The sequence below is a fragment of the Populus nigra genome, chromosome 6 (assembly GCF_951802175.1).
Source record: "Populus nigra chromosome 6, ddPopNigr1.1, whole genome shotgun sequence".
Lineage (NCBI taxonomy): Eukaryota > Viridiplantae > Streptophyta > Magnoliopsida > Malpighiales > Salicaceae > Populus > Populus nigra.
The window spans coordinates 14,742,905-14,768,161 of NC_084857.1; the positions used below are offsets into that span (position 1 = coordinate 14,742,905).

At 32.7% G+C, this 25,257-nt stretch overlaps 2 protein-coding genes and 1 pseudogene across 4 annotated transcripts; 2 read left to right on the forward strand and 1 right to left on the reverse strand.

Moving 5' to 3' along the window:
- Positions 1-269: 269 nt before the first annotated feature.
- Positions 270-921, reverse strand: LOC133695884 (large ribosomal subunit protein eL34-like; annotated as a pseudogene).
- Positions 922-10,362: 9,441 nt separating this feature from the next.
- On the forward strand, positions 10,363-16,212 carry LOC133697893 (uncharacterized). Of its 3 annotated transcripts, none has more exons than XM_062120718.1 (15): positions 10,363-10,459; positions 11,461-11,582; positions 11,707-11,818; positions 11,976-12,125; positions 13,018-13,122; positions 13,888-13,971; positions 14,054-14,169; positions 14,324-14,425; positions 14,513-14,626; positions 14,817-14,873; positions 14,989-15,055; positions 15,169-15,222; positions 15,326-15,400; positions 15,509-15,544; positions 15,828-16,212. In XM_062120718.1, exons 2-15 carry the CDS (start codon positions 11,563-11,565, stop codon positions 15,939-15,941), a joined length of 1,206 nt encoding a protein of 401 aa, XP_061976702.1. In that variant the 5' UTR covers positions 10,363-10,459; positions 11,461-11,562; the 3' UTR covers positions 15,942-16,212. The 3 variants fall into 3 exon arrangements, with proteins under 3 accessions (XP_061976702.1, XP_061976700.1, XP_061976701.1); XM_062120716.1 differs by having other exon boundaries at positions 10,372-10,776; positions 11,461-11,484; XM_062120717.1 differs by having other exon boundaries at positions 10,379-10,776.
- Positions 16,213-22,353: 6,141 nt separating this feature from the next.
- Positions 22,354-23,160, forward strand: LOC133698041 (probable E3 ubiquitin-protein ligase XERICO). Its single transcript, XM_062120917.1, has one exon. It carries the CDS (start codon positions 22,543-22,545, stop codon positions 22,942-22,944), a length of 402 nt encoding a protein of 133 aa, XP_061976901.1. The 5' UTR covers positions 22,354-22,542; the 3' UTR covers positions 22,945-23,160.
- Positions 23,161-25,257: the final 2,097 nt, after the last annotated feature.

Here is a 25,257-nt window from a genome sequence, read left to right on the forward strand (position 1 = left end):
GGTCAAATGAGTTGACTCGGGTCAAGGGTCAAATGAGTTGACTCGGGTCAAACCGGGTCAACCCAAAAAAAATTGGAAAAACCATACAATTTCTCTAACCAATTAGCTTAATACCATCATTTTCCTGTAGTTTCTTTGTTGTCATTATAAATTGCCATTGTCGTTCACTGATGGAGAAAAAATTATGGCAACTGTGATCAAATATATTCAGAGAGAGGTGGAAAGGGCATTTTCATTTGTTTTGCAAGGAAATTGGCAATCCATCCAAATATAGGCAAGGAAATCAAATTGACAAAAGGTGAAATGAACACATCCAAGTCATCATAGAATCAAACACGCTAACAATCAACTCCACATTTGATTGTCATTAATCATAACAAAATTTTGCTCAAACACATCCTCTAACTCAAAAGACTTCACTTCATCATTTCGAGACCTGTTTTTCCTTTGCCTTCTGAATCTTCAAAACCCTCTTCACAATCTTTTGCTCCTCCACCAAGAAAGCCCCGGATAATTCTCTCCTTAACAGCACTTCCAGACAAGACTCCACCATAGGCATGGTTCACAGTCCTGCGATTCCTTGACAGTCTAGACCTCTTATATTCAGCAGGTCTCAAGTGAGGGATCCCTTGAATCCTCTTACCAGTAACTGGGCACTTGGGTCCGCTAGCCCTCTTCTTGGTGGTTTGGTAAACCAATTTCCCACCAGGGGTTTAGACCACACGGTGTTGGTTAGATTTTGTGGCGTAGCTGTGACGCTTCTGGTAAGTCAAACGCTGCACCATTTTCAGATCACGAGCTCTTAAGTCTCTGGGTGGTGTGATGGAGGATAAAACTGGGTACTTGGGACCCTCTTGCTGAAACAGGCTCTCGTGATTGTGATGGAGGATAAAACCTGAGAAGCGGAAGCTTTTGAGCCCTTGATTAGTTGCCCATTTTGACCCCTGTTCTCCATCTACGTGCTTCCATGATCAAATTTCTCTGCTCCTCAGCTGGGTTTCAAAGAGTAACATTAATTAGGTTATTGATTTTACTTCTTTATTCTTCACTCTTCAGTCTTCAGCGTTTTGGCATTTTAGAAAGCCAAAAACGACGTCGTTTAATGGCAGTCAAAATAAAAAAAATTGACCGGGTCTCATCCGGGTTTGACCGGGCGGATCGGGTCCCGGGTCAATCCTCCGGGTCGACCGGGTTTTCCAGGGCCAATTTCCGAGCGGGTTTTTGCCTCCACCCGGACCGGTCCCAGGCCCGAGTCGGCCGGGTCCCGGGTCGACACGCCGGGCCGGGTTTTAAAACACTGATCAAAACCAATCATGCCAACCCTAAGGTCAGTGAAAGAAGTATCTTATTATTTAAATATATCGTTGTTATCCTCTTACTTTAGCTGTCCTTATTGTTGTTGCATAAAGCGAATGATGATTACGGGTAGATATTGTAATTTAAAGTATTTTTTATTTTTAAAATTTATTTTTAATATTAATATATTAAAATAATATATAATTTTAACCATGATTACAGACAGACACTACTATACTCTTTCTAGGTTTCTCTAACGTCGAGGCCTCGTGGAGATTCCTTTGATATCATACGAAAGAAGAGCACATGGCCGGCATCTGTCAAAGATCCTCCTTTTGTTCGCTGTAGCGGAGATGAAGCTGCTGAGTACAACTTCACAATTATATTAAAAGACGCCGAGGTAAGGAGAACTGATCCTTTTCATTTTGATTATTAAACTTAACGTTTCTGCAGATTCTTTATTTATTAAGATTTCTTTCTTTAGCTTCGCATATTGTACTATATTTTAAAAATGTCAGAAAAATATTGTGTATTTATTATGGATATAGATTTATTTAACTGTTTCACCGTAGAGATAGTGTATGTCATATCCAGACATTATAATGATTAATTAAAAAATTTCATCGAAAAAAACAAGATATTTAACATTTTATTTTTTTAAAAAAAAATATAGTTCAAGGAGTTATTATTTAATATTATAATCACTAAAAACTGAAATTCTATGGTACGGAATTAGTTAAGTGAAAGAAAACATATTATCACTTCTTAAGTGTTTTATTTAAGACAAGTTACATTATTGGTTTTGTCTTAAATTATTATGAATTTATTTTTCTCTTTTTCTTTATCTTCCTATAATGTTTCTGACTCTAGTATTTTACTTATAAATATTTCTAATTCTAATGTTGGTAAATATTACACAACCCAAAAAATATGATACTTCTCAATTTAGAGTCAATAAATAAATCTATAAAATTTAAATTTTTTTAAAAAATTATTATTTTTAGTGGATTTAGCCTAGCTGTACAGGTTGAGCTAGACCCAGTGACCCGGTTGGGCAGCTGGGCACATTGAATTACATTTCCCATGCACTGTAACGGAGTGAATTAAGTTATGCATGCACAGAAACGAGATGAGCTTACCTGGTACAGAGACGAGGCTGGTGCTCGGGGATGAAGACGATGGGTGGCGTCAACCGGAGTGAAGCTGGTCGCACTGCTGGGATGCTGCTACGGCTAATACCTGCTCCCGGTACGTGGTTGAGGGGCTGCAAGTCAGTGATGGCTGCCAGAGCTGACGACGACTCCCATGTTGTAGCCGGTGCAGGACGACTGGGTTGTTGAGAAGCGCTAATGAAGATTCCAGGTGAGGGGAAGGGAGAATGCAAGAGGAAGAGGGCGTCTGTCGCAGCAGCAAGGTCCCTGTTTCGTCTTCACTCATGCCGGCATCTCACAGGAGCGTCGTGTTCCTTCCCCTGGTGCAAGAGCTCTCTGCTTCTTTTGATTTTTAACAGAATGAACGTCCTTCCTGCTTGTTGTGAGAAGATCCTTGTTTGCGCATTTCTGCTGGTATTTGTTATTGTCCGCGTCTTCTCACTTCTCCTGGAGTAGCAGCAGCCATTTATGTGTGTTCTGCTTTTTAGTTTTTACGATAGCGTGAGGTTGAAGATGAGAAAATCCTTTATCTTTTAATTTTAAATTTTATATAAAAAAAATCAATTAATATTTTTTCTTCAATTCAAATTAATATGTTTTGATGTTTTTGTATTATTTTGATGTAATGATATAAAAAATCAATTTAAAAAAACTAAAAATATATATACTATCTTAATATATTTTTTAAAAACAATATTTTAAAAAAATAACTATTACATCTATTACGTAATAATATAATAACTAGCATATAGACCCGCGTTCCACAGCGGGTTAGCAATAATTTTTTTTCAAATGTAAAAATGCTTAAGTTGAGTTAAAAATAAGGAATGTATTTGTACCATCACCATCTTCAAATAAAGTATTTCCTATAGTAGCATCAAGAATAACCCATCTTGACTTGGATAAATTCATTCCTATTGAAGAGGCTATGCTTTCAACTACAAATTGTTTACAACAAAGAGGTTATAGTGTCTTAAGTTATCCAACAAGTCATGTAAACAAGGAAGAAGGTGGATCAATTTGGTGATTCTCTGTTCCATGCTCCAATGATATGAGATGTGTTCTTAAATGATATTGGGTCCGACTGACAGCAAGACTCAATGTTATTGGATCTTGGCAACAAGATCTAATAACATTGGATCCTCCTATGTAGCAGGATCCAAAAGCGCTAGACATGGGTTCCATAATTTTATCGCAACCTATCTACCTGAACTATCTGCCTCACCATTTATTCTCTTAGTAACTTTACTCTTTGTTTGACAAAGTTTTACAAAGTCTAGCTTCTTCATGGCCTGATGGATAAATTGATCTTGTTGGGTCAGAAAGCTATTCAAACTCGGGGGGGGGGGGGGTGAGACTTATCTTGGGTAACATTTAGGTTTGATAAAGCTAGCAAACTTAGTTTTTTGAGTTTATCCATCACGAAGCTATCACCCATCAACTATACAAGATGCAGTGCTAAACCCATAAGCTACTTATTGCTATATGAGGACACTAAAAGGCATTTACAGAAAACCTCCATTAGGATTGTATTGGATAAATTCATTCATATTAAAAAGGTTACCCTTTCAACTGCAAATTGTTTACAGCGAAGAGGCTTTAGTACCTTGAGTTGTCAAATAAGTCATGCAAACAAAGAAGAAAGTCAATCAATTTAGCGTTCTCTGTTCCATGCTCTCATGATATGAGATGTATTCCTAAATACTATTGGGTTTTACTAAAGACAGGACCCAACACTATTGGATCCTAGCAGCAGAACCCAATAAATGTTGGGTTGGTAGGAGGACCCAATAGCGTTGGACATGGGTTCTATGATTTTGTCATAACCTATTTGCCTAAACTACTCGCATCACCATATGTTTTCTTAGCAACTTTACTCTTTGTTCAATAAAGTTTTACAAAGTTTAGCTTTTTGGTGGACTGATGGATAGATTGATCCTTAGGGTCAAAAGGCTATTCAAACTTGGGGGATGAGACTTCTCTTGGATAACATCTGGGTCTGATAAAGCTAGCAAACATAGTTTTCTGAGTTTATCCATCATAAAAACTATCACTCATCAACTGTGCAAGATGTAGTGCTGAACTCATAAGCTGCTCATTGCCACATGAGGACACTAGAAGGCATTTACAGAAAACCTCTATCAGGATCGCGTTGGATAAATTCATTCATATTGAAGAGGCTATGCTTTCAACTGCAGATTGTATACAGCGAATAGGCTTTAGCCTCTTGAGTTGTCCAACATGCCATGCAAAAAAGGAAGAAAGTTGATCAATTTAACGATTCTTTGTTCCATGCTCCCATGATATGAAATGTGTTCTTAAATGTTATTGGGTCTTGTTGGGCAGCCAGGCCCCATAGCATTATGGCCGTTAGACCTAATAGTATTGGGTCTGGTAGACATTTAATATATTTTTTTACATTTAATTTTTTTTTTGTTTTTGACCCATTGTGAAGCGCGGACTAATATGCTTATTTTCATATATGCTAGGTGTTAAGGAATATTTTAATGTTGAATTAAAGATTCATTTTGTAAAATAGAATTTTCTTAGAAGTTGAGACTGGAGAGAGTTGCTAAAAAATATCAAGAAAAAAGAGTGATTGAATGCCTTATTTTGATATTTTCAAGGGGAGTTAGCGAAAATGATGTTACATTTTAATCATGCTAAAAAAAAATGATTCATAAAGTTTTTTTTATTTGTTTAATTTTTATTTTTAGTATACATGTCTAAATTAAAGATGTATAAAAAAATTAAAAGGTGAGAAAAATGAGTTCCTAATATTTTCCTCTTCTTGTTTTTTTTTCTTATCATCGTTATTTTCATTATCTAGCTAGAAAAATTTAAAGATTAATATGGATTTGTCACACTAACCTTTCTATAAATACACTTTGAACATAATTATATATATTATAATTTCACGAGTAAATATAAATTGGAGATTATGAAAATGTAAACTATCCTTGTACATAGTTATTAGACCTGATCTAACTCAACAAGTTGAACCAAGATCTAAATAATATAAGACCTTACCCAGGCCTGAAAAAGAAAATCAAAGTTGCATTTGATATAAAAAAAACTTGGGCGACTATCGGGCCAACCTAGAACTCGCGTGATCCACTACAACTCAATAAATACCCGCTCTTTTTTTTCATCGGTGATGCTCCCCATATGAAGTTAATTTCTTTTCCTTACAAGCCAAAAAAATTAATGCACAAATACCTATCCTCACATTTATTTTTTTTGGTGGATGCTCCCTAAGACAAAGCATGTAAAATAGAGGGTTTTATTTTGAGGGTGAAAAACAAATTATTAAGAAAAAAAGTAGGCGTTGCCTTGCACGCAAGAAAAGGGGATTTTATTATTTTAAATAAAACCAAATGAGACCTCTATTTTACTATAAAAAAAATAAGACCTTTATCTTCTTAATTGAAATGTAAACAAGGAAATAAACTATTTTTTTTTATTTTTCTGGAAATTAATTTAGGAAAGTGAGAAGAAAAAAACAAGAAAATCATTTTTATGTTGTCATGTTTTAGTGAAACAAGAGTTTAGTTATTATGCTTCTAAGATTTGGCGATCAGGCCAGTATTTCTCCCGAGGAATGGAGCATGAAGGGATAGTACTGCTTCATCATAAAATCTTATCTTAAAGATTACTATACAGCAAGTCTGAGAACGAAGGCCTACTTACGCTAAACAAGCTTAAGAATTATTTTAAATGGAAAAAACTGCTTTCAAAAGTAAAAAAAGCACCCTTTTTTCTTCCTCTCCTGCAGATTCTGTATACATGGAGGGATCCATTGCTGTCGAGAAACTTGCATGCTACCAGTCGCAAAGGATAGCACACCGAACCCCACTACCTCTGTGCTCAATGGCCTTGCACCTAAGAATTGCTTTTCATCAAATTACAATTTGTAGCCAATAAACCCCATCTGCCCTTTTCACGTACAAGCTAAATCAACCATACCTAACACCTAGCTCGCCCAATTCAATTTGGCATCATGAGTGGAGTGGGATGGAATCCAGATCTTCGCTGCAGACTCGTCGATGTTTTCGCTAGTCAGTGGCTAGCTGGTGTGTAAAATAAAGAAGGTTCTTATGCTGAAAGGGAGGAAATGAGAGAGTGGAAGAACAGTAACGATAAAGGAGTTATCAAGGAGCGTTTTTCATGAGAGGAGAAGAGAGTTGGGAAGGATATTCTCATATGATCTTGGAGCTCAAAACTCTATTTACAATCACATGTATGTTGTCCTTAATGAAAATAGTATGGCCTTCGATTTTTTTAAAAAAGAAGAAGCTAAGGCCTAAAAAAGTATCCAATCTAGGAATATTTTATGTTTTTAAAAAAATTTCTAAGAAAAATAATTTTATTTTATTTTATTTTTCTTAAAATTATTTTTTTAGATGTTTTGATGTGTTGATGTTAAAAATAATTTTTTTAAAATAAAAAAATATTATTTTAATATATTTTCAAGTAAAAAACATTTTAAAAAACAATAGTGGTAAAGGTATCTTAATTTCTGCATGTAAAATACCGCAAAATGTCGCAAACGGTAAGAATTTGCCCAAAAAAATGAAGAAACAGAAGCACCAACCAAGATAAATAATAAAAATTCTTGATATGAACCATTTAGTAGGTGACCAAGTGGTAAGGGCTTGAGACCAAGGGGTTTGCTCCATTGTAGTCTCAAGTTCAAGCCCTGTGGTTGCTAATATGATGGTCACTGGAGGCTTACATGATCGTTAACTTTAGGGTCCATGGAATTAATTGAGATGCGTACAAACTGATCCGGATACTCACGTTAATAATACAAAAAAAATCTTGATATGAATAAAATAAAAAGAATTAGATGTTGTTGTAAATCAAGTGCGGTGATCTAGCCACGCGGGCACATTTGTTATTGTCACTAAGCAATTAATAAATGTTTGGCCATAACATGAAAATCAAGAAATTTTAGTTGTTAGTATGGTTGCGGTTGCTTTTCAAATAACTTTTCGTGTCAAAATATATGTCAATGATTTTTTTTAAAAAAAATTATTTTTAATATTAGTATATCAAAACGATTCAAAACATACAAAACATATTAAATTTTAATTAAAAAAATTTAAATTTTTTAAAAATACAATTTACCCCACATTTCCAAACGGTGTCAAACTCCTTGGATATTAGAGCTTGTTTGGCAGTGTGGTTGCGGATGCTTTTCAAATAACTTTTTGTGCCAAAATACATGCCAATAATTTTTTTATTTTTTAAAAATTATTTTTGACATCAGCAAATTAAAACGATCCAAAATATACAAATCATATTAAATTTTAACAAAAAAAATTAATTTTTTTGAAAACACGGGTTGAACCGCGCTCCCAAACATTCTTAAATGGAATTGGGGTCTCCTTGATTGCCCGAATCTCTTTATTCATCATTAGCTTCCTGTCACTAATGCCTCCATTTTGCTCCCTTCTTTTCTCATTTGTTGATGGAATTGCAAGATAATTTTTGTTGACCGACTGTGGAGTCGGCCACAAAACTTAAATCTTACACCCATCTGATCACGTGGCAGGTCAAGTCCTTGGATTAATTTCATTGGCCCCCTCCTTGATGGTCGGCTGCTAGTATTCCCATCTGCCGCAGAGGGCGTTTTTGGCGGCCGAAACAGCGTTGCCTTAGAATTTGAATTTTTTTTAATTATTTTTAAATTATTGTAATTAAAAATATATTTTTTAAAAATATTATTTTAATATATTTTTAAATAAAAAATATCTTTTAAAAAAACAATAAGAAAATAAAATATTTAACTTCATTTTTTTAAATTATTTTTAGCTTAAAAGTATTAAATTATTTTTTAATTATACTAAACGGATCTTACTATGTGAAAATATAATGTTTAACTTTATTTTTTTAAAATTGGTTTTATCTTAAAATTATTTAATTATTTTTTAATTTTAATATTAAAAATTAAAAAATATTATTTTAATATATTTTTAATTAAAAAATATTTTTTAAAAATATTCTGAAACATTATAAAATACATTATTATTCCTCCAATAGAGAAAATTGTGTGTTACGAAAGCTGCACTTCAAAGAATACTTTTTTAATAATTCTAAGTTTAGGTAGCAAGTGTGTTTTTGTTAAATTATTTTCTATATATTATTATTTTGATTTTTTTTTCAAGAATGACACGTATTATCTAACAAAGAAAAAATTATTCGGGTTCAAATTCTTAAATAAAAAAGACAGGAGGGATTTGTTTTTAGCACGGATGTAAATAATCTATTTAAAACAGCATCTATTTTCTTGACACGTAAGAACCCGATCCAAGATATCTGCTCAATAAAACTTGGAAAAAAAAAAAACATGTACTCGCTTTATTAAATAACAAATGATTTGGTATAAAAATTTAAAAAGCACCAAAAAAAAGAATGAATGCCGAATTCTGAAAAAAAAAAAAAAAGAGGATTGGTTTGTATTTACTTAGTGGATCTTCACCCACTTTAATTTTTTATTTTTTATTTTTTATCATGGCATAGGGTGGTGGGTGGATGAGGAGAAACAACTAGTAATTCGCAGCCGCTGTATTTGAACGTTAGAGACGTGGCTCGAAGCCCTTTACCTTATAATAAAAAAAAAGTATTTAAAAATTCATGATCGTTTTTTAAAATATTTTTTTATTTAGATATGATATTTTGAATATAAATTATTTGTTTAAAATTTAATTATAAAAACAATTATTTTAAAATTAAAACAGCAACTTAAAAAATTAAAACAGGTGTACAAGACTCGTGCCATTCAAAGATTTACGCTCTTGGATTGCACACGACAAACACGATCACGAGTAACGCAACTTTTCAACATAGGATGGGGTTTATTTATTTATTTATTATTGCCAGGTATTTCATCGTTTGAAACTCGTTTTTTGTGATTAATTTATAATAATGCTACTTTCATTTTATAATTATTATTTCTACTCCAAAATTTACCTTTTCTTTTGAAGTATTATTAAAATTTAATAATTAACCATCTAGTAGATGATTCAATAGTAAATAACTCAGTAATAAAAATTTAGAATTAAGAGATTTACTCTTCTTGTGATTTTAAGTTTGAGTCATATGATTGTTAATATAATAACTATTGGAGATTTACATAGTCGTCAACTTTAAAATCCATAAAATTAATCGAGGTACATACAAGCTGACATAAACACTCATGTTAATAATTTTTTTTTTATAATATAATGAGATCTAAAATGTTTATTATACTGATTTCATCTTAAACCCCTCTTTTTTTATAATGTTTAGTCTAAAATTATTAATATAAAATAGTTATCCCAAACTTATTTATTTAACTTTAACTTGGTTTATTTATTAATATAATTAATCTCATCGTGAAAAAGCAAAATTAAATGATTTAGTCAATGATTATTATGGTGTTGTAATGGTTTTTTTTTAATTATTATTATTGACTTGGATGGATAACTTTGTGTTGTTATTTAAAAAAACTTTATTATAGAAAATATCATATATCATATGAAGAATCTATTACAGAAAAAATCAGACATCAATATTTTTTTTCTTTAAAAAATCTCAAATAAAACCTATAAAAGCCATTAAAATATTACTTTGAATTGTGTTTTAAAAGGTTTTTTTTTACTTAAAAATATTTTTTTTACTTTTCAGATTAATATATTTATATTAAAAATAAAAAATTATTATTTATATATATATATATATATATATATATATATATATTAAATGTTTTTTTTAAAAAATTATTATCCCAGTACAAAACCTGCTAAGAAACAACATCATCAACAAAGGGTTATCACTTATCATCATTTGACCAAAAAGGAGTCTATATATATATATATATATATATATATATATATATATATATATATATATATATAAGGAATTAATTTAATTTAATTTAACTGAAATCCAAAACAAATTAGCTTTGGAGAAGTAGCATAGCATGTACAGGCAGCTACAAGAAGAAAAAATAAGGAGGAGAAGGCAAAGTAAGATTAGATTTATTGAAATCTACGTTTCTTCTATCAGCCAGTCTCTCCTTGTTTCTTTTCTATCCATACCAATCCCTCTTCCACGATCTTGTTGCTTCTTAGCTACTGCTTCACCTGTAAAACGCAACCAAAACAAACACAAATCAATCTCATCTCTCTCTTCTCCTCTGCGTTTTATATTTATATATATTTAGGGAGGAGTAGGGAGGCGATCACGAGTTTTCTTCGTTTCAGTTCTGAGAAGAACTCGTGATTTCTTCTACGCTTTCTGTTTCGCCCGATCTATCTCTCTCTCCGCCTATCTTACTTTTCATGTGCGTTTCTCTTCTCTTGCACAATTTTAATTATTATTTTTTTTTAATGGTTCGGCTTTCATTCAAGTTCAATGAAGTAAACTACGTATTTAGCTTTGATCGACCAAGGATTCACTACTTAATTTTTCTTTTCATTAATAATATCAAGTTGCAGTGATTGATGTTTTATTGAACTCCTAAAGAGCAGCTAACGTCAAGGTCTGGTTTATGTTTCTGGTCGTTTCCTTCTCTATCCTCGAATCTAAGCAACCACAGCTGTTTTTTAGGAAAGAAAAGGGTAAGGTTTAAGAGTTGTTAGTCAAAATAGGCATGGGGATTACTTGATAATGGAGGTACTAAGCTGAGGGAGTTAACCAAATCGTAGGCAGGGAGCACATGCTTTTGTTTATTTGATTTGATTTTCAAGCGTTTTCATGCCTAGTTGGTGTGTATGGTAAATTCAACAAGTCTGGATTGACTTGAGATGTGGTTTGGGAAGGGAAGTTTCGAGGCGCTCTTTAGCTCTGTTTCCTGGCGATTTTTGTTTCCCTTTTCTTTTCCGTTGTCACTTTAGGGCAGGATTACCATCTGCTGATATTTAAAATAATAATAATTAATTCAGTGGTTAGTATTGCATTATGTAGGAATAACAAATTTAAAATCTTCAAGACTGATTTTTCTTTTTTGCTGTTCTATTCATATCAGGTTTGGCGTTCCTTTGACCTCCTTGTAAGCAGACAGCTTTCTCCCTTGATACATTTAGATTCGTATTTCTAGTCATTAATTTGATCTGGAGTTGTAAACACAATGGGAATCCTTGCACTCAGGTTCAGACTTCTGATGGTTTATATATATATATAGTTTTATTGTCTCTTCTTTGGACAAATTTTTCTTAGGTTTAGATTTGATGACAACCTTACCAATGAAATATTTGCATATGTTGTGTTGCAGTGCTGGTAGTAGAAAACCAAATGAGACCATGAGGATACTCTTAACTACATTTTTTGGAGTAGTTTTTGGCTTTTTGATAGGAGTATCTTTTCCGACCTTGTCATTGACTAAGGTATACAATTTTTAAATTGCTTGTGTGATTTTTTCTTTCTTTTCTTTTGTTTGTGTTCTCTTTTTATCATGTTATATGGATGACTATATTATCTAGTTTAGATGCTTTCTTTTAGTTAAGTTTATATTACATTTATGGGGTCTCTGAATTTTGGCAGTCAAATAAGTCATCGGGCTTCTTTCCTGTCATTGATTTGGCATACAGCGAGGACAAATCAGGATCTAAAACCGTTTTGAGCCCCTGGTCTTCTATGAAGGGCAACAATAGTAGCTCAATGCAAGCACCAAATTCAAAAGATAAATCCAAGGTATGCCTCCTTTCTGGAATCTTAACATCATTATACAGAGATCCCCTGCATGATGCTTTCGGTACAAGATGGAGGATGTAGTTGAATCAAGAAAATAAAAATAAAAACTGTGCATCTGGGATCACATCAGGAATTAGCTCTAACTTTGTTTTAAGTTTTAACTAGCCTTGAGTCATTGAACTATCACCTAGCTCCAAACAAAACATGTTGCACTGTTTTGTACTTTGTTGGCCTGACTTTTATTCTCATTCTGGACATGAATGGACATGGATGCTTAGTTGCAATCCTTCAAATATATGGGAAAATGTTAAAATAAAAATGTATTTGTGTTGTCTAATTGGGTTTGTAATTAAGTTTCTGACATCCATACCTGTGCTGGAGCAACACAGGTTACGTGCTTTTAAGATAAATGATGTGGCTACATACAGGCGTCCATATCATGGTTTTTAAAGAGCATATTCCTTGTGGTAACCATATCTTGGGTATATTCATTATGTTTCTCTTTTGCAGTGTGAACAATATATTATCACAAAACTCTTAATAGTATGAGCTGTATTACGTCCGTTGAATGAATATTGAACTCCTCAAACAAACATGGATACTTAAGTGTTCAATATGATCTCTTAATTAGAAGCAAGAACTCAGAAAAAAAAACTGAACTGACGCATGTGAACATGGACTTGTATCTGACTCTATCCAAGTTTGAGCAACATAGGTACAACTGTTGTATACTATTTTAGATCCGTTAGATGCAAATTCACTTACGAAGTATAATTTTTGTTGTCAGATGATGTTTGCATAACTTGAATAAGAGTGTTCTCATATATGGAAAAACTAAAGTAATATATGTGCTCATTCTAAATTTTCATTGTTACCCTTGTACTATACACAGATTTGGGTCCCTTCAAATCCCCGTGGTGCAGAAAGACTACCCCCAGGATTTGTTGTTGCTGAGTCAGACTACTATTTACGAAGATTGTGGGGTGATCCCAAAGAGGTGAGCATTCTACAACCACTTTTTTTATGTAATATTCAACCTTTAGCTCCCTCATATGCTACATGCAATTTTCTAGTGCATACTCGTTTGGCCTAGCTGCAGAATGTACAGACTGCTCTTTTGGTTTTGAATGATGCAACAGTTGTGATTAAGTTTGATGATGACAATCTTAGTTCACTTGTAAAATAGTACATATTGATTTTATTGTTAAGATAAGGGAGTTACCTGGAAAATGTTGCATTTAATAGAGCTACAATGGTACTATGACCCATAAAAAAAAGAAAGAGAAATGAAAGGGGGTGATTGCTATGAAGAGCTATCTCTAGATCCTTTGCCTAAGACACTTTCAATGGAAAAAAGGAATTAAAATATGCCAAGGCCAAGTTATATTTTAGAATTTAGAATAGCAACTTATGAAATCTTCATTCAAGTGGATACATAACATTGAATTGAAGCAACTAGCTGACTATTATCACACATACCATTATTCTAAAGAAAACTTAGGAGGGGCAAGAGTATTGTCTCCCTTCTTTACCTTTCTTTTTTTTGCCCACAAAGCCAATGTTATGCTCTAGAATCCATTAAATGATATTGTTGATGATTAGATTCCCTGCTGTTTACTTTTGTTGATTTTATTCTTTTCATGAAACAATATCCTCCGTTGTTTAATTATAATAACAGGCTAAACATCCTCAAATAACAGTAGTGGTGGTGTAGTAGTCTTTAATTGCAATTTTGAGATATTTGATCAAGTTGCATTTGCAGGATTTGACCAGTGCTCCAAGATATCTTGTAACCTTCACTGTTGGCTACGATCAGAGAAAGAATATTGATGCATGTGTTAAAAAGGTCAGTCCTGTGTGGTGTGTGCATGTTTATGAGCTCATGGTGATCTTGTATGAGCATGTGAATAACTTTGTCTCTATCACAGTTTTCAGAGAACTTTACTATCCTTCTATTCCATTATGACGGGCGAGTTTCTGAATGGGATGAATTTGAGTGGTCGAAGAGTGCCATTCATGTGAGTGCCCGGAAACAGACTAAATGGTGAGTAGCTATTGCTGATTTCTATTTAAAAATGTAAGTTCACAAATTAAAGTCCCCCATTGACTATCACAAAGGGAAAAAATCCATTTTAACTCATGGCCTCAGTCTTTATTTGACTAATGCTCATAAGTTTAAGCTTTGAATTTTTTTCTAGGTGGTATGCTAAGAGGTTTTTACATCCTGATATTGTGGCACCGTATGACTACATATTTATCTGGGATGAAGACCTGGGAGTAGAGCATTTCAGTGCAGAAGAGTAAGTGTTAGATATAAAATAGTTCTTTTATGCTTATGCCAGCTCACTAGACTAAAAGCTTTGCCACGCTTTCTTGTACACTTTTAGATATATAAAACTAGTGAAGAAGCATGGCTTGGAGATTTCACAGCCTGGCCTGGAACCTAACAAAGGGTTAACATGGCAGATGACAAAGAGAAGAGGTGATAGTGAAGTTCACAAGTAAGAATGATGGAATACTGCCCCTGAAAGTTATAAAAGAAAAGGAAAAAGAATGATGAAATGCTCATATTTTTTTTTTAAGGAATGATTATTAGTTGATTAACATATTTTTTTTTTATAGAAAACAGATATGGAATTATGATTTATTTATGAACTAATGGTTTTATCCCTTTGCCTGAATTTATATCAGGATAACAGATGAGAAACCAGGCTGGTGCACTGACCCGCATCTACCACCTTGTGCAGCGTATGGGCTTCTTTAACTATTGATTTTGTTATTGTTGTTTTATGCCCTGGCTCTTTAGTTTTTATTTGACTATTTTGTAAAAAGGCTTAAAGAGATTATCCTCTTCTGGACTCAGGTTTGTTGAAATCATGGCTCCAGTGTTTTCACGAGATGCTTGGCGCTGTGTGTGGCATATGATTCAGGTATGGATTGCTGTGCTACAGTTTCTCACTTTATCACTTTTAAGAATCCATTCATTAACTCTTTCTCCCTTAGTATATGGCACTAGAGTTTGATTGCATTATGGAATTTGCAGAATGACTTGGTCCATGGTTGGGGTCTTGATTTTGCTCTTAGAAAATGTATAGAGGTAGCCGACCTACATCCATCCTCCTCTATTTGTTCTTTATTTTGAATTCTTATTGGTTACATCAACATGAAACTCTTTAATTAAATTTCTCTTTAAAAAACAGCCTGCCCATGAGAAGATAGGAGTTGTAGATTCTCAGTGGATTGTTCATCAAACTATTCCCTCTCTTGGGAACCAGGTAAATGGATATGACCAGCCTCAATGAATTTCCTCTGTTTTAACCCTAGTATAAACTCCAAATACATGCTGGAATGAAATACTTATCATCGCTTGATTGCTTCTCCAGGGCGAGTCACAAAATGGGAAGAAACCGTGGCAAGGGGTAGGCAAATATTTCTATCATCATCAGTATTCCTTTTCATTTCATTTTGTTTGCATTTCATCGTCCAGTGTCGCTTGCTATTATAATTTATAACCTCCAAATGCTCAATATTCTGTCGTTGAGTGACCGTACAAAAGTACAAGAATATCTTTCACCTTTTCGTCTCTCTTAGTGTCTGTTTTCCAGACTAACAAATTCACTTAGAGAAATTCAGATTTGCTCGTCAAAACCAGAGCAAACTGGTCTGTTTATCAAATATGATGACTTTCTCTGCTGGTGCCAGGTAAAGGAGAGGTGCAGGAAGGAGTGGACTATGTTTCAGAACCGGCTGGCCAGCGCAGAAAGGACATATTTTAGGACAGCGGGGCTTGATCCTCCCAATTCTAATGGTCACTAGAAGCTCATAACGACTACACTGATTAGGTTTGATATAAATCTGTACAATTTATCATTGTATGACAGCTATTTATTAGTGAATCACAGTTATTTAAATCTGTAGAATTTAAATACATTTTAAAACACTTGTATTGTGCACAGGGGATTCCTTTTCCCCCCTTAAATTTTCTTCTCCGTCTAGGTCTAGGGCCTTTTTGGTGTCGATCAATGTGTAGGACCTTCGCTTTGAATAAATTAGACATCTAGTCCTGCACCAAGATAAATTTTTCACATTTCCAGGAGCTAGCCAATTTAAAAAAAAAACTGGCGCGCCCTGTAACAAAACGCGTCTTTCTGTGCACATCCATTATTTGACATGCTTGTCTTTTTTAAAAAGGTTAGCGTTTTTTTTTTTTTGGGAAACTAGCATGGGTTGAATCGTTAGGTGCGAAGTGCGAACTGTGTCTTTTGAAGATGATATTTTTGGTATCATAAAAAATTTTATGATGATATTCTCGGTATTATTAAAAAACTCTTAATAAAATGAATTTAATATCATCAACGAAAACTAACTGGAATGACTTGCTTGTATTGTTTAAATAAGCTTTAGTGTATCTATTAAAAATGTTGAAATTATTGACCATGATTTTTAACAGTTAAACTATGTTATTTTTCAACAAAGTTATTTTTAACCAATTTACCAAAATATTTCTTAAACTATATTATATAGGAAAAATACCCCCTTTTTTTAGCATTCTAGGTTTGAAAACAATAAAAAGTTTCAGGCTGACTGACTGTCTTACAAAAAGGCAGGTTGTAATTGTTCTCTTCACTAGATGCAAAAATGATCTCGTGAGAAGTAAGTTCACCATTAATTTTTAATGACTCCTAGGAATATCTTTTGGTCCTTTCTGTTGTAAAGATAATGAACAGAATATGACAGATAAAACCTGAGATGTGCACAAACACTGTTGTTCGTATGGATATTTTTCCACACAAGGCTACCCTTAGGATTAAACAGGTTCTTCGTTGAAAGGAGGGATGCAGACACAAGAAGGAAAATGACGGAAAAAAAAATCCAGCAAGTTTAACTGTTCTAAGTCAGGTGATATTTTGTTAATTGTCTCGAAAAGTTTAGGTGTATATATAAGCTTGTAGCCCAATACAACACAAAAGAAAATAAATAGGAGAATTAAAGTTTGCAAAAACTAATTAGAAAAGAAAACAAATGGTAGAATTAAGGTGTTATTTTGTAACTAGTTGATGTTACAACAGTTTTTCAAAAAATAGCTATTAGAAATGTTAAAAAGCTTTTATGAAACATATAGCGATTACAAAATTAATTCTAAGAGTTTAAAAAATTGTAGTGTCATTTTAAGGGCTAAAAATAAATTATTACTAAAGATAAAAGGTTCAGAAAATATAGGTGTTGTCTCACGTATGGGGGGTTAATAAAAAGTTTTCTCTTACACGACCTAACCTTATATACACAAGCCTACTACCTTATCTTTGTTGGTTACTAGCCTACATCAAAATTCACTTTATAAACATTAAAAAGAAGGTCTTATTTTTCCAATATGGAATTAGAAGCTCATTAATATATATACTTTCTGTTCACAAGGAAAAAATAACTTAATCTCTCAAACTTTATTTTTATAACAATCCCCAATATATTTCAAAAGATTTTTTTGGAATAAGAATATGCTTGTTGGATTTCTATCTATTGAGTGTAATACATCTAAACTGGTGTCTTATGAACTATAAACCAAATCATAAAATTTAACTTATAGAATTATTGGTGAAGTTTTTAACTTTTATAAACTAAAAATTCTTATTGTAAGTTAGGTATCTCACCAATCACATTATAGCCCTATAATTTCTTGTTGTTTAACTCGGTTTTGTGCTAATAGGCCATGCATGCGCTTGGTTATTCATGAATGCTCTAGAGATTTGTTAGTATCTCATAGGAGCGCCCCATTCCACACTTATATAAGTGATTCCATCAAGTATTCACTACAATTTAAAAACTATCTATAAGGAATGTGGAATTTATTAAGAACTTTTTTAGTTCATCATCTCTTTAATTATAAACTAACAGTATTCTCATATCAGAGTAAAAGACTTGTTTTATAATGCTATTGAATCATAAATGACTTTGTTATCACTCATATCAACCTAATTCATAGGATCTCCAATCACATAAGTTGAGTTACCATCATTTTGATTTTTTAATTAACATTAGTCTTATTCATCTCGATGTTTCTATATCATCTCTTTACCAAGTGGTTTAGTCAGAGGATCGACCAAATTCATTTCAAACTTCACATAATCAATTGAAATAATTTCATCGTTTAACAATTGCTTTATAACATCGTGTCTTAATCAAATATTTTGATTTTTACCATTGAAAGATTTATTCTTTGGTTATTATCATTTGTCAATCACAATACATTGATATAGAATGTGTTGGTTTTACTCTCAATGGAATTTAAATTAAAAGATTCCTCAACCAATCAACTTAATTTCCTACTGATTCTAAAGCTATAAATTATGACTCCATGATAAATCGAGCGATTAAACTTTGCTTGGACGATTTCCAAGACACTACACCACCATCAAGAATAAATATATAACCACTAGTAATCTCATCTGAATCTGAAATTCAGTTAGCATTGTTATGTCTTTCTAATACAGTGAGAAATCCACTATATAGAATACCATAGTCAATGATACCTTTCAAATATTTCATTAGTTGGACTATCGCCGCCCAATGCTTATGATTGAGTTTTTGTTTATATTTACACACATTGTATGCATTAGACTCCCAATAAGCTGAGCATACTCAAGCTGAGCAATAACTTCACCTTTATTTTTCTTTAATTGAGTGTTAACATCATAAGAAGTACTCACGAGTGTCACATAAAAGTAACCAAACTTCTTGATAAGTTTCTCTACATAATGTTCTTGTGCTAACATTATACTATTGTCTCTTCTTATAATCTTAATATCCAATATTACACTAGCTTTACTCATATCTTTTATATCAAATTTAGAGATTAAGAAATGTTTAGTGTTATACATGACATTCATACTAGTACAAAAAACAAACATATTATGTACATATAAAATAATGATCATATATTTATTATCAATAGACCTAGTATACAAACATTTATCCACTCTAACTAAAGAAAAACCATCACTTAAAACAACTTGATCAAATTTCTCATTATCCTATTTAGGAGCTTGCTTTAAGCCATAGAGACCTTTTCAACTTACAAATTTTATTCTTTTATCCAAGAACTAAACAACATTTAGGTCGTAAAATATATATCTCTTCTCCTAGATTACCATTTAGAAAAGTCATTTTAACATTCATTTGATGTATAAAAAGGTTATAAATTGAAGCTAAATCAATTAAAACTCTAGTTAAAGAAATTCTAGTTTCAGGTGAAAAGATATCAAAATAATCCATATTTTATTTTTGAGTAAAATCTTTTGTAACTAATCTTACTTTGTATTTATCTATAGAACCATTAGGAAAATATTTTCTTTTAAAAATCCACATGCAACCAATAGGTTTAGCACATGGGGAAAAATCAACAATATCTCACTTTTGATTTTGTAAAAGCGAATCAATCTTAACTTTATTTGTTTCTTTCCAAAACAAAGGATCAGAAGAAGAGATAGCTTCAGAGTAGGTCTTTAAATCCTTATCTACTATGTAAGTGAAAAAATTATTTTCAAATGAAGTTTTTTTTCTTTGTTTCTTACTCCTTCTCACTTCTTCAATATAAGTTTCATCAAATAACTCATGTGAGATAGTGTCATATATCATTTGTTTCCTTGTAGTTGTAATACATACAAATTACTCATGGGAGATAGTGCTTAAAATGAAGTTTCTACAAACCTTGCTCTCATGTGTCCATGGTTCGGCATTATCACTAGTTTTAGGATTGATAAGAACATAAGCAACTTCATTCATGTCAAGGACACACAAAATCCTTTTTTGCTACCTTCTAACTCAATCCTTGAAATACTAGGGAATGACTTAGCTAATAACATAGTGGTAGCAGCAACAACAAAGTTAACGACATGAGAGATGGTAATAGTAGAGTTCTTAACAATATTAGTGTTGAGGGCAACAATGTTATCGACATCAATATTTTTGTCCATGTTATTAAAATATCCTTAAGATTGTTGTAAATAAAATACGATGAAGAATAGAAACAAAATAAAACTTGAGACGTGTACAAACACTGTCCTAAGGATATTTCCTCAACACAAGGCTATCCTACAGGATTCAACAAGTTCCTTCTCTAATATGAGGGTCACAAATATATCTAGCTCAAGAGCGAAAGAAAATACCAGCAAGTTTTACAAACACAAGAAAATAAAATGATTTTCGGCACACTTTGATTATAAGAGTGCATGGTATATATAGGCTGTTAGCATGAAATAACTAGGCAAGAAATAAATTAGAGAATTAAAGAGTTGTAAAAAAAAAGATATTAGAAAATTAAAAAGTTGTAATTGTTAGAAAAAAGGTTTTTTTTAAAAAAAGCTATTAGGATTTTGTGACTATTAAAAAATTAATTCTAATTGTTTTAAAATTATAGTTTCAGTTTAAGGGCCAAAAACAAAGTATTGTTGGAGACAAAAAGTTTAAAAAGTATAGGCATTGCCTCTAACATAGGGAGGGCAATCAGAGGTTTTCTGCTTGCTCAACTCAACCTTATGTGTGCGAAGCCACTATCATTTCTTTGTTGGTTAATATCTCATATCAAAGTTCATTATATAAATACTAAATGAAGATCTTATTTTTTTAATGTGAGATAAAAAGCTTTATACATACTTTATATTCATAGGAAGTAAATTATTTTTTTCAACGTGAAATAAAAACATTATGAAATAGCTTTTTATTATTTACAATATATTTATCCTTTATATTTTTAGAAAGTGTTTGTTTTATGCTTGTATTTGTTTTTGAAATTGTTTTTTACCCCTAAAATTATTAAATTGATTTTTTTATTTTTTATTTTTTTTATATGCTCGTATAAAAATAAATAAAAATTTAAAAATATATCATTTCATATATTTTTTATTAAAAAACATTAAGCACCGTATTGTCAAACATAAACATTCTAAAACGCTAACCAAACCAAATCTAAAATTTTTTTAGGTCTCGCAGCAAACTGATTTATAAACTTGCTATATGTTCTTTGACAAGGTTTGCAGAGATAATCGTAATCGTACCTCTCATCCTCAGCTTTGCTCAACAAAACGCATCGCATGGTAAGAGGATTGAATTACAGACATCAAAGGCGGGTCCCAGTCCAGCTCATTAAAAGGTGGGACCGAGACATCACACCAATCCCAGGAATCAAGAAACTTCCACTTAACTGAGAGGTCTCTAAACTTGCCATCAGGCACAACATCATTGGCCTACACAAAAGCTCAAAGACACGTGCCCCCATTTCTCTCTTTGCGTGCCTCATGCTGGTTTAAAATTTAAATCACATTCTTATGTGGTCCCTCAAGTTTCACATTCTGGTCAAGGTTATCCCTTACAAAAACAATTCATATATATATTTAATCAATTATTTAAATCACTCTACAAAAATGATAATTTAAAAGTAAATTAAGAAATTTAAAGATGCCTTTTTATATGAGTTCTTAAATATAATTTTCATTAAAACATCTATGATACACATCACGAACCCTTTTTTTAATGATTGGTTTGATTACTATGTCTCTACTGTAGTAATTATTGTTCTTGTGTTAATTTTGTTTGTCAGTGGCTTTGTGTTTTTCCATTGATCATTATGTGAAAAAAAAATTAATTTTTTAAAATTTTAATTAATAAAGAAAATCAAATTATTGGAATTTTTACTTAATTTTAAAAAATAATTTTTTTTTTGTGAAATTAAAGATTGTGATTTCTTTTAAAATTCAACCGTTAATTTCATTTGATAAAAATCATAAGATGTTGTTTTTAAACACGGTTATCTATTTTTAATAAATTGTCATATTTCCATAAAAATTGGATTCTTTTAGTTTTATTTACCTTCTAATCTAAAAATAAATTATCTTTTGCTACTTATTTTTATTCAAATTATTGTAAACTTAATTTTGTTATTTGTTTTCAATCTTTATGTACACGTGGCATTATCCTGTGCCTTTTACCAATGGATCCGGACGGAGGGACACGCGTGATATTGAAAGTATAGTTTCGGTTTCCCAATTGTTTTTTAGTATAGGTGCTTGTGTGACCAAACAATGAAGCTTGAGGGACTACATGTGTAATTTATCCTTGAAACAATCACTCATCAATCTCCACTTCCAGAAGCCCTACACGTGTCGCCACGTGTAGCTCGTCATGGTGAGGCCAATGAACCTGGGTTAACATACTGGTGGTTTAGGATGGGCCTATGCATTTATATCGAGGATCAACCTAATTCAAGGACGACTGAGTTTATAATTCGAGCTCGGTTTGTGGAGGTGACTAATTTGCTTGCGCAGATATTCCTTGCTCTGTCCTCTCGCCAGAATTTACAAGACGGGTGCTTTTCTTCTGCCTTGGTGGGCTATTGAAACATTAGGAGAGAGCTGGATATATATATATGGGGCTCTCAAGTTTCCCTGGTGCAGCTGAAGGAGTGCTGCCTGTGCTGGTAATGAACACAGTCTTATCAGTTGCTCTGCTGAAGAGCATGGTGAGGTCAGTGCTGCAATTAGTGGTGGGTGCAAATTGGACTCCGCCAGATCATGAGGAAGAACCAGACGAGTATCGTCGAGAAAATGCGAGAGAGAGAAGAATATCAATAACCCAGTTCAAGTATTTGAACCAGAATGATGGCGGTGCTAGGAATAGTGCAATGGAATGCTGTGTGTGCCTTTGTGGCTTTGAAGCTGAAGAGGAGGTGAGCGAGCTTTCTTGCAAGCATTTCTTCCACAGAGGTTGTTTAGACAAGTGGTTTGATAACATTCATGCTACCTGCCCTCTTTGTCGATCTAACCTTTAATTAGATTCATAAATTTTGTCTTGGGTCATGAGTGTTGAGGATTTTTTAGGAATATTAATGGTACTGTTCACTTTTATGTCTTTTTTTTTTTTTTTTTTTTGGCTGTCGTCGTCGTCGTCTTAGTTCACGAGTGTTGAGAATTTTGGAGGAATATTAATTGTGTTCACTTTATTTTTATTTTTTTTAATAAAAACTGTAACTGTGTTTTTTGCAAAATTAGAGAGAAGGTTGTTATGATCTTGCTTTTATATTATGTGGAAGCAAAGTTGTGTATAAGGCTACAAGCACACACAAAAAAAAAAAAGCTAGGAGTATAGAAAAAATTAAGGGGTGTGAAACATTTCTTCAGAGCTAACTTAGGTTAAATGAGTATATAATATAAAACTATATAAATGTGATTTTTAAAATATTTAAGAAATATCTTTTTAATATATATTTAACAAGGGGGGTTTCAGGCAATTTTTATTTCATACTCAAAAGTTTTTTCGTTGAGTATAAATAATCTTTATTTTTTATAAAGTATAATTAATAAATATATTTTATTTATTTATTTGGTGAAGGTCTTGGATCATTATCCAAGTGATCCTTGGTTTAAATCGGCTCTGTATCTTGTACATATCTTTTATGCTATCGTTCAAACATTTTTAGACTGATGAAATGTGAAAAATATATTTTGTATTTTCAAAAATTTTTAAAAATCTTTTAATTGCTAACCATTTTTGTTTTTGAAATATTCTATGATAGAACTTATCCAATGATGCATCAATGAAAATTATATTCAAGAATATTTATAATATATTTTAGACTTTTTTTCCAAGCTTCTAATTAAATTCAGCTGGGCCGAATTCATATTTAAAAATCAGAAAGGAAAACAACCGAAAATGAGAGGAGGAAATCATATTTAAGAAATCACCATTATTGATGATCACTAATTAGTACAACATATGATATGAATATCATTCTCAATTATGTATGCGTACCGCATGGACTAGAAACATATAAAATTATTCAGCTGGATATATAATCAAGGAGCAGAATAGAAATACATGACAGGAAATTTAAAGTGGGGTGGAAGCCCTTGTGTCTTTCAAATTCACCCAGCTTTCTTTGACATCCACCTGCACAATTCGAACTTCTTATGCTCTAGCTTGATGAACTCCTCGGCTTCATCGTCGACATTTTCATCAAACTCACCACCCTTAACGCGTGCTGCAGGGGCTCTCTCATGCTCTACAACTCGGCCGTGCCCATTCGTGGTCTCCCAGTTATTTCTAGGGTGCTTGGCATGATTCTGCTTGGCACGTTCTGGAGAGTTTGTGAATACCATCTTGATGGTTTTATATCTTGAGTTTTTACATCACCAGTATCGGTTTTAGGCAGATTTATAGCCCAGTTTTATTCTTAAATGATGATAAGATCGAATCCGATGCCTCGCCTTTGATTTTTGAAATGACAAGTCTAGCATGAGAATAATTATGTTCGGCCGACCTCGGTGCGTGCTAAAGAATATAGAAAGTGAGGAAATAAATGCGAAAAATTTAGATATTTTTGCGGCAGAAGGTATCTCTAAACCAGCTGGAAGTTTATTCGATCCCTTGTCGAATATTCAACGCAAACCAGATTTTCCAGGCCCTTGAACCTAATTATTAATTACGATGGAACAATTTACAGATGAATTAATGCAACTTCTATTAAGGGAGGTGATGGAGGTGTTGAAATCTCATAGAGAAATTGAGCTTTTCACGACTGATTGGGCTTGAGTGCTTAGCCTAGTTACTAGACTAGGAAGTCTAGTTTGATGCTTTCCTGCAAAACAAGCTCCTGATACTTAAGTTAATGATGAAAAAATAGCTGAGAGAGAGATCTGAGGGGATGGTGAGCGGTGGCCCTCCTCCCGATGAGTGAGTGTGATGATTATCTATTCATTTTCTTGACTAGTAAGAACTGGACAAACCTACATGCAACCAATAAAAATATTTGACAGTGCGATGGATATTCTTTCACTGGGACATGAACCAATAAGCATATGCATGCATGTGTGATATTTTTACAAGCACAATTACTTCTTAAGGAGAGACGTCATGCTATCTCTTGAAAAATGTAGACAACGTGGCCTTATTTTGTGTGCCTGTGATGACAGATTGTCGTGGTATGTCAGTTTCTGGGTTCGCCTGGTCTGGGAACGTTTTCTGGCCACTTGAGACTGGCCTGAACAGCTAGCTACGATCTCTAGCTGTTAGAGTCTGGCATAGACGGCTATATTTTATTGTTTTTTGAGGGCCATCAGGAGGTGGCCAATTTTCTGGTAAAGTT

Excerpts from the sequence above, each read along its gene's own strand:
- LOC133698041 (XM_062120917.1), top strand. The coding sequence starts at position 22,543 with ATGGGGCTCTCAAGTTTCCCTGGTGCAGCTGAAGGAGTGCTGCCTGTG.
- LOC133697893 (XM_062120716.1), top strand. Across the intron at positions 13,972-14,053 it reads TTGATGCATGTGTTAAAAAG|TTTTCAGAGAACTTTACTAT; the intron begins GTCAGTCCTGTG and ends TCTCTATCACAG. Across the intron at positions 15,056-15,168 it reads GTGTGTGGCATATGATTCAG|AATGACTTGGTCCATGGTTG; the intron begins GTATGGATTGCT and ends TGGAATTTGCAG.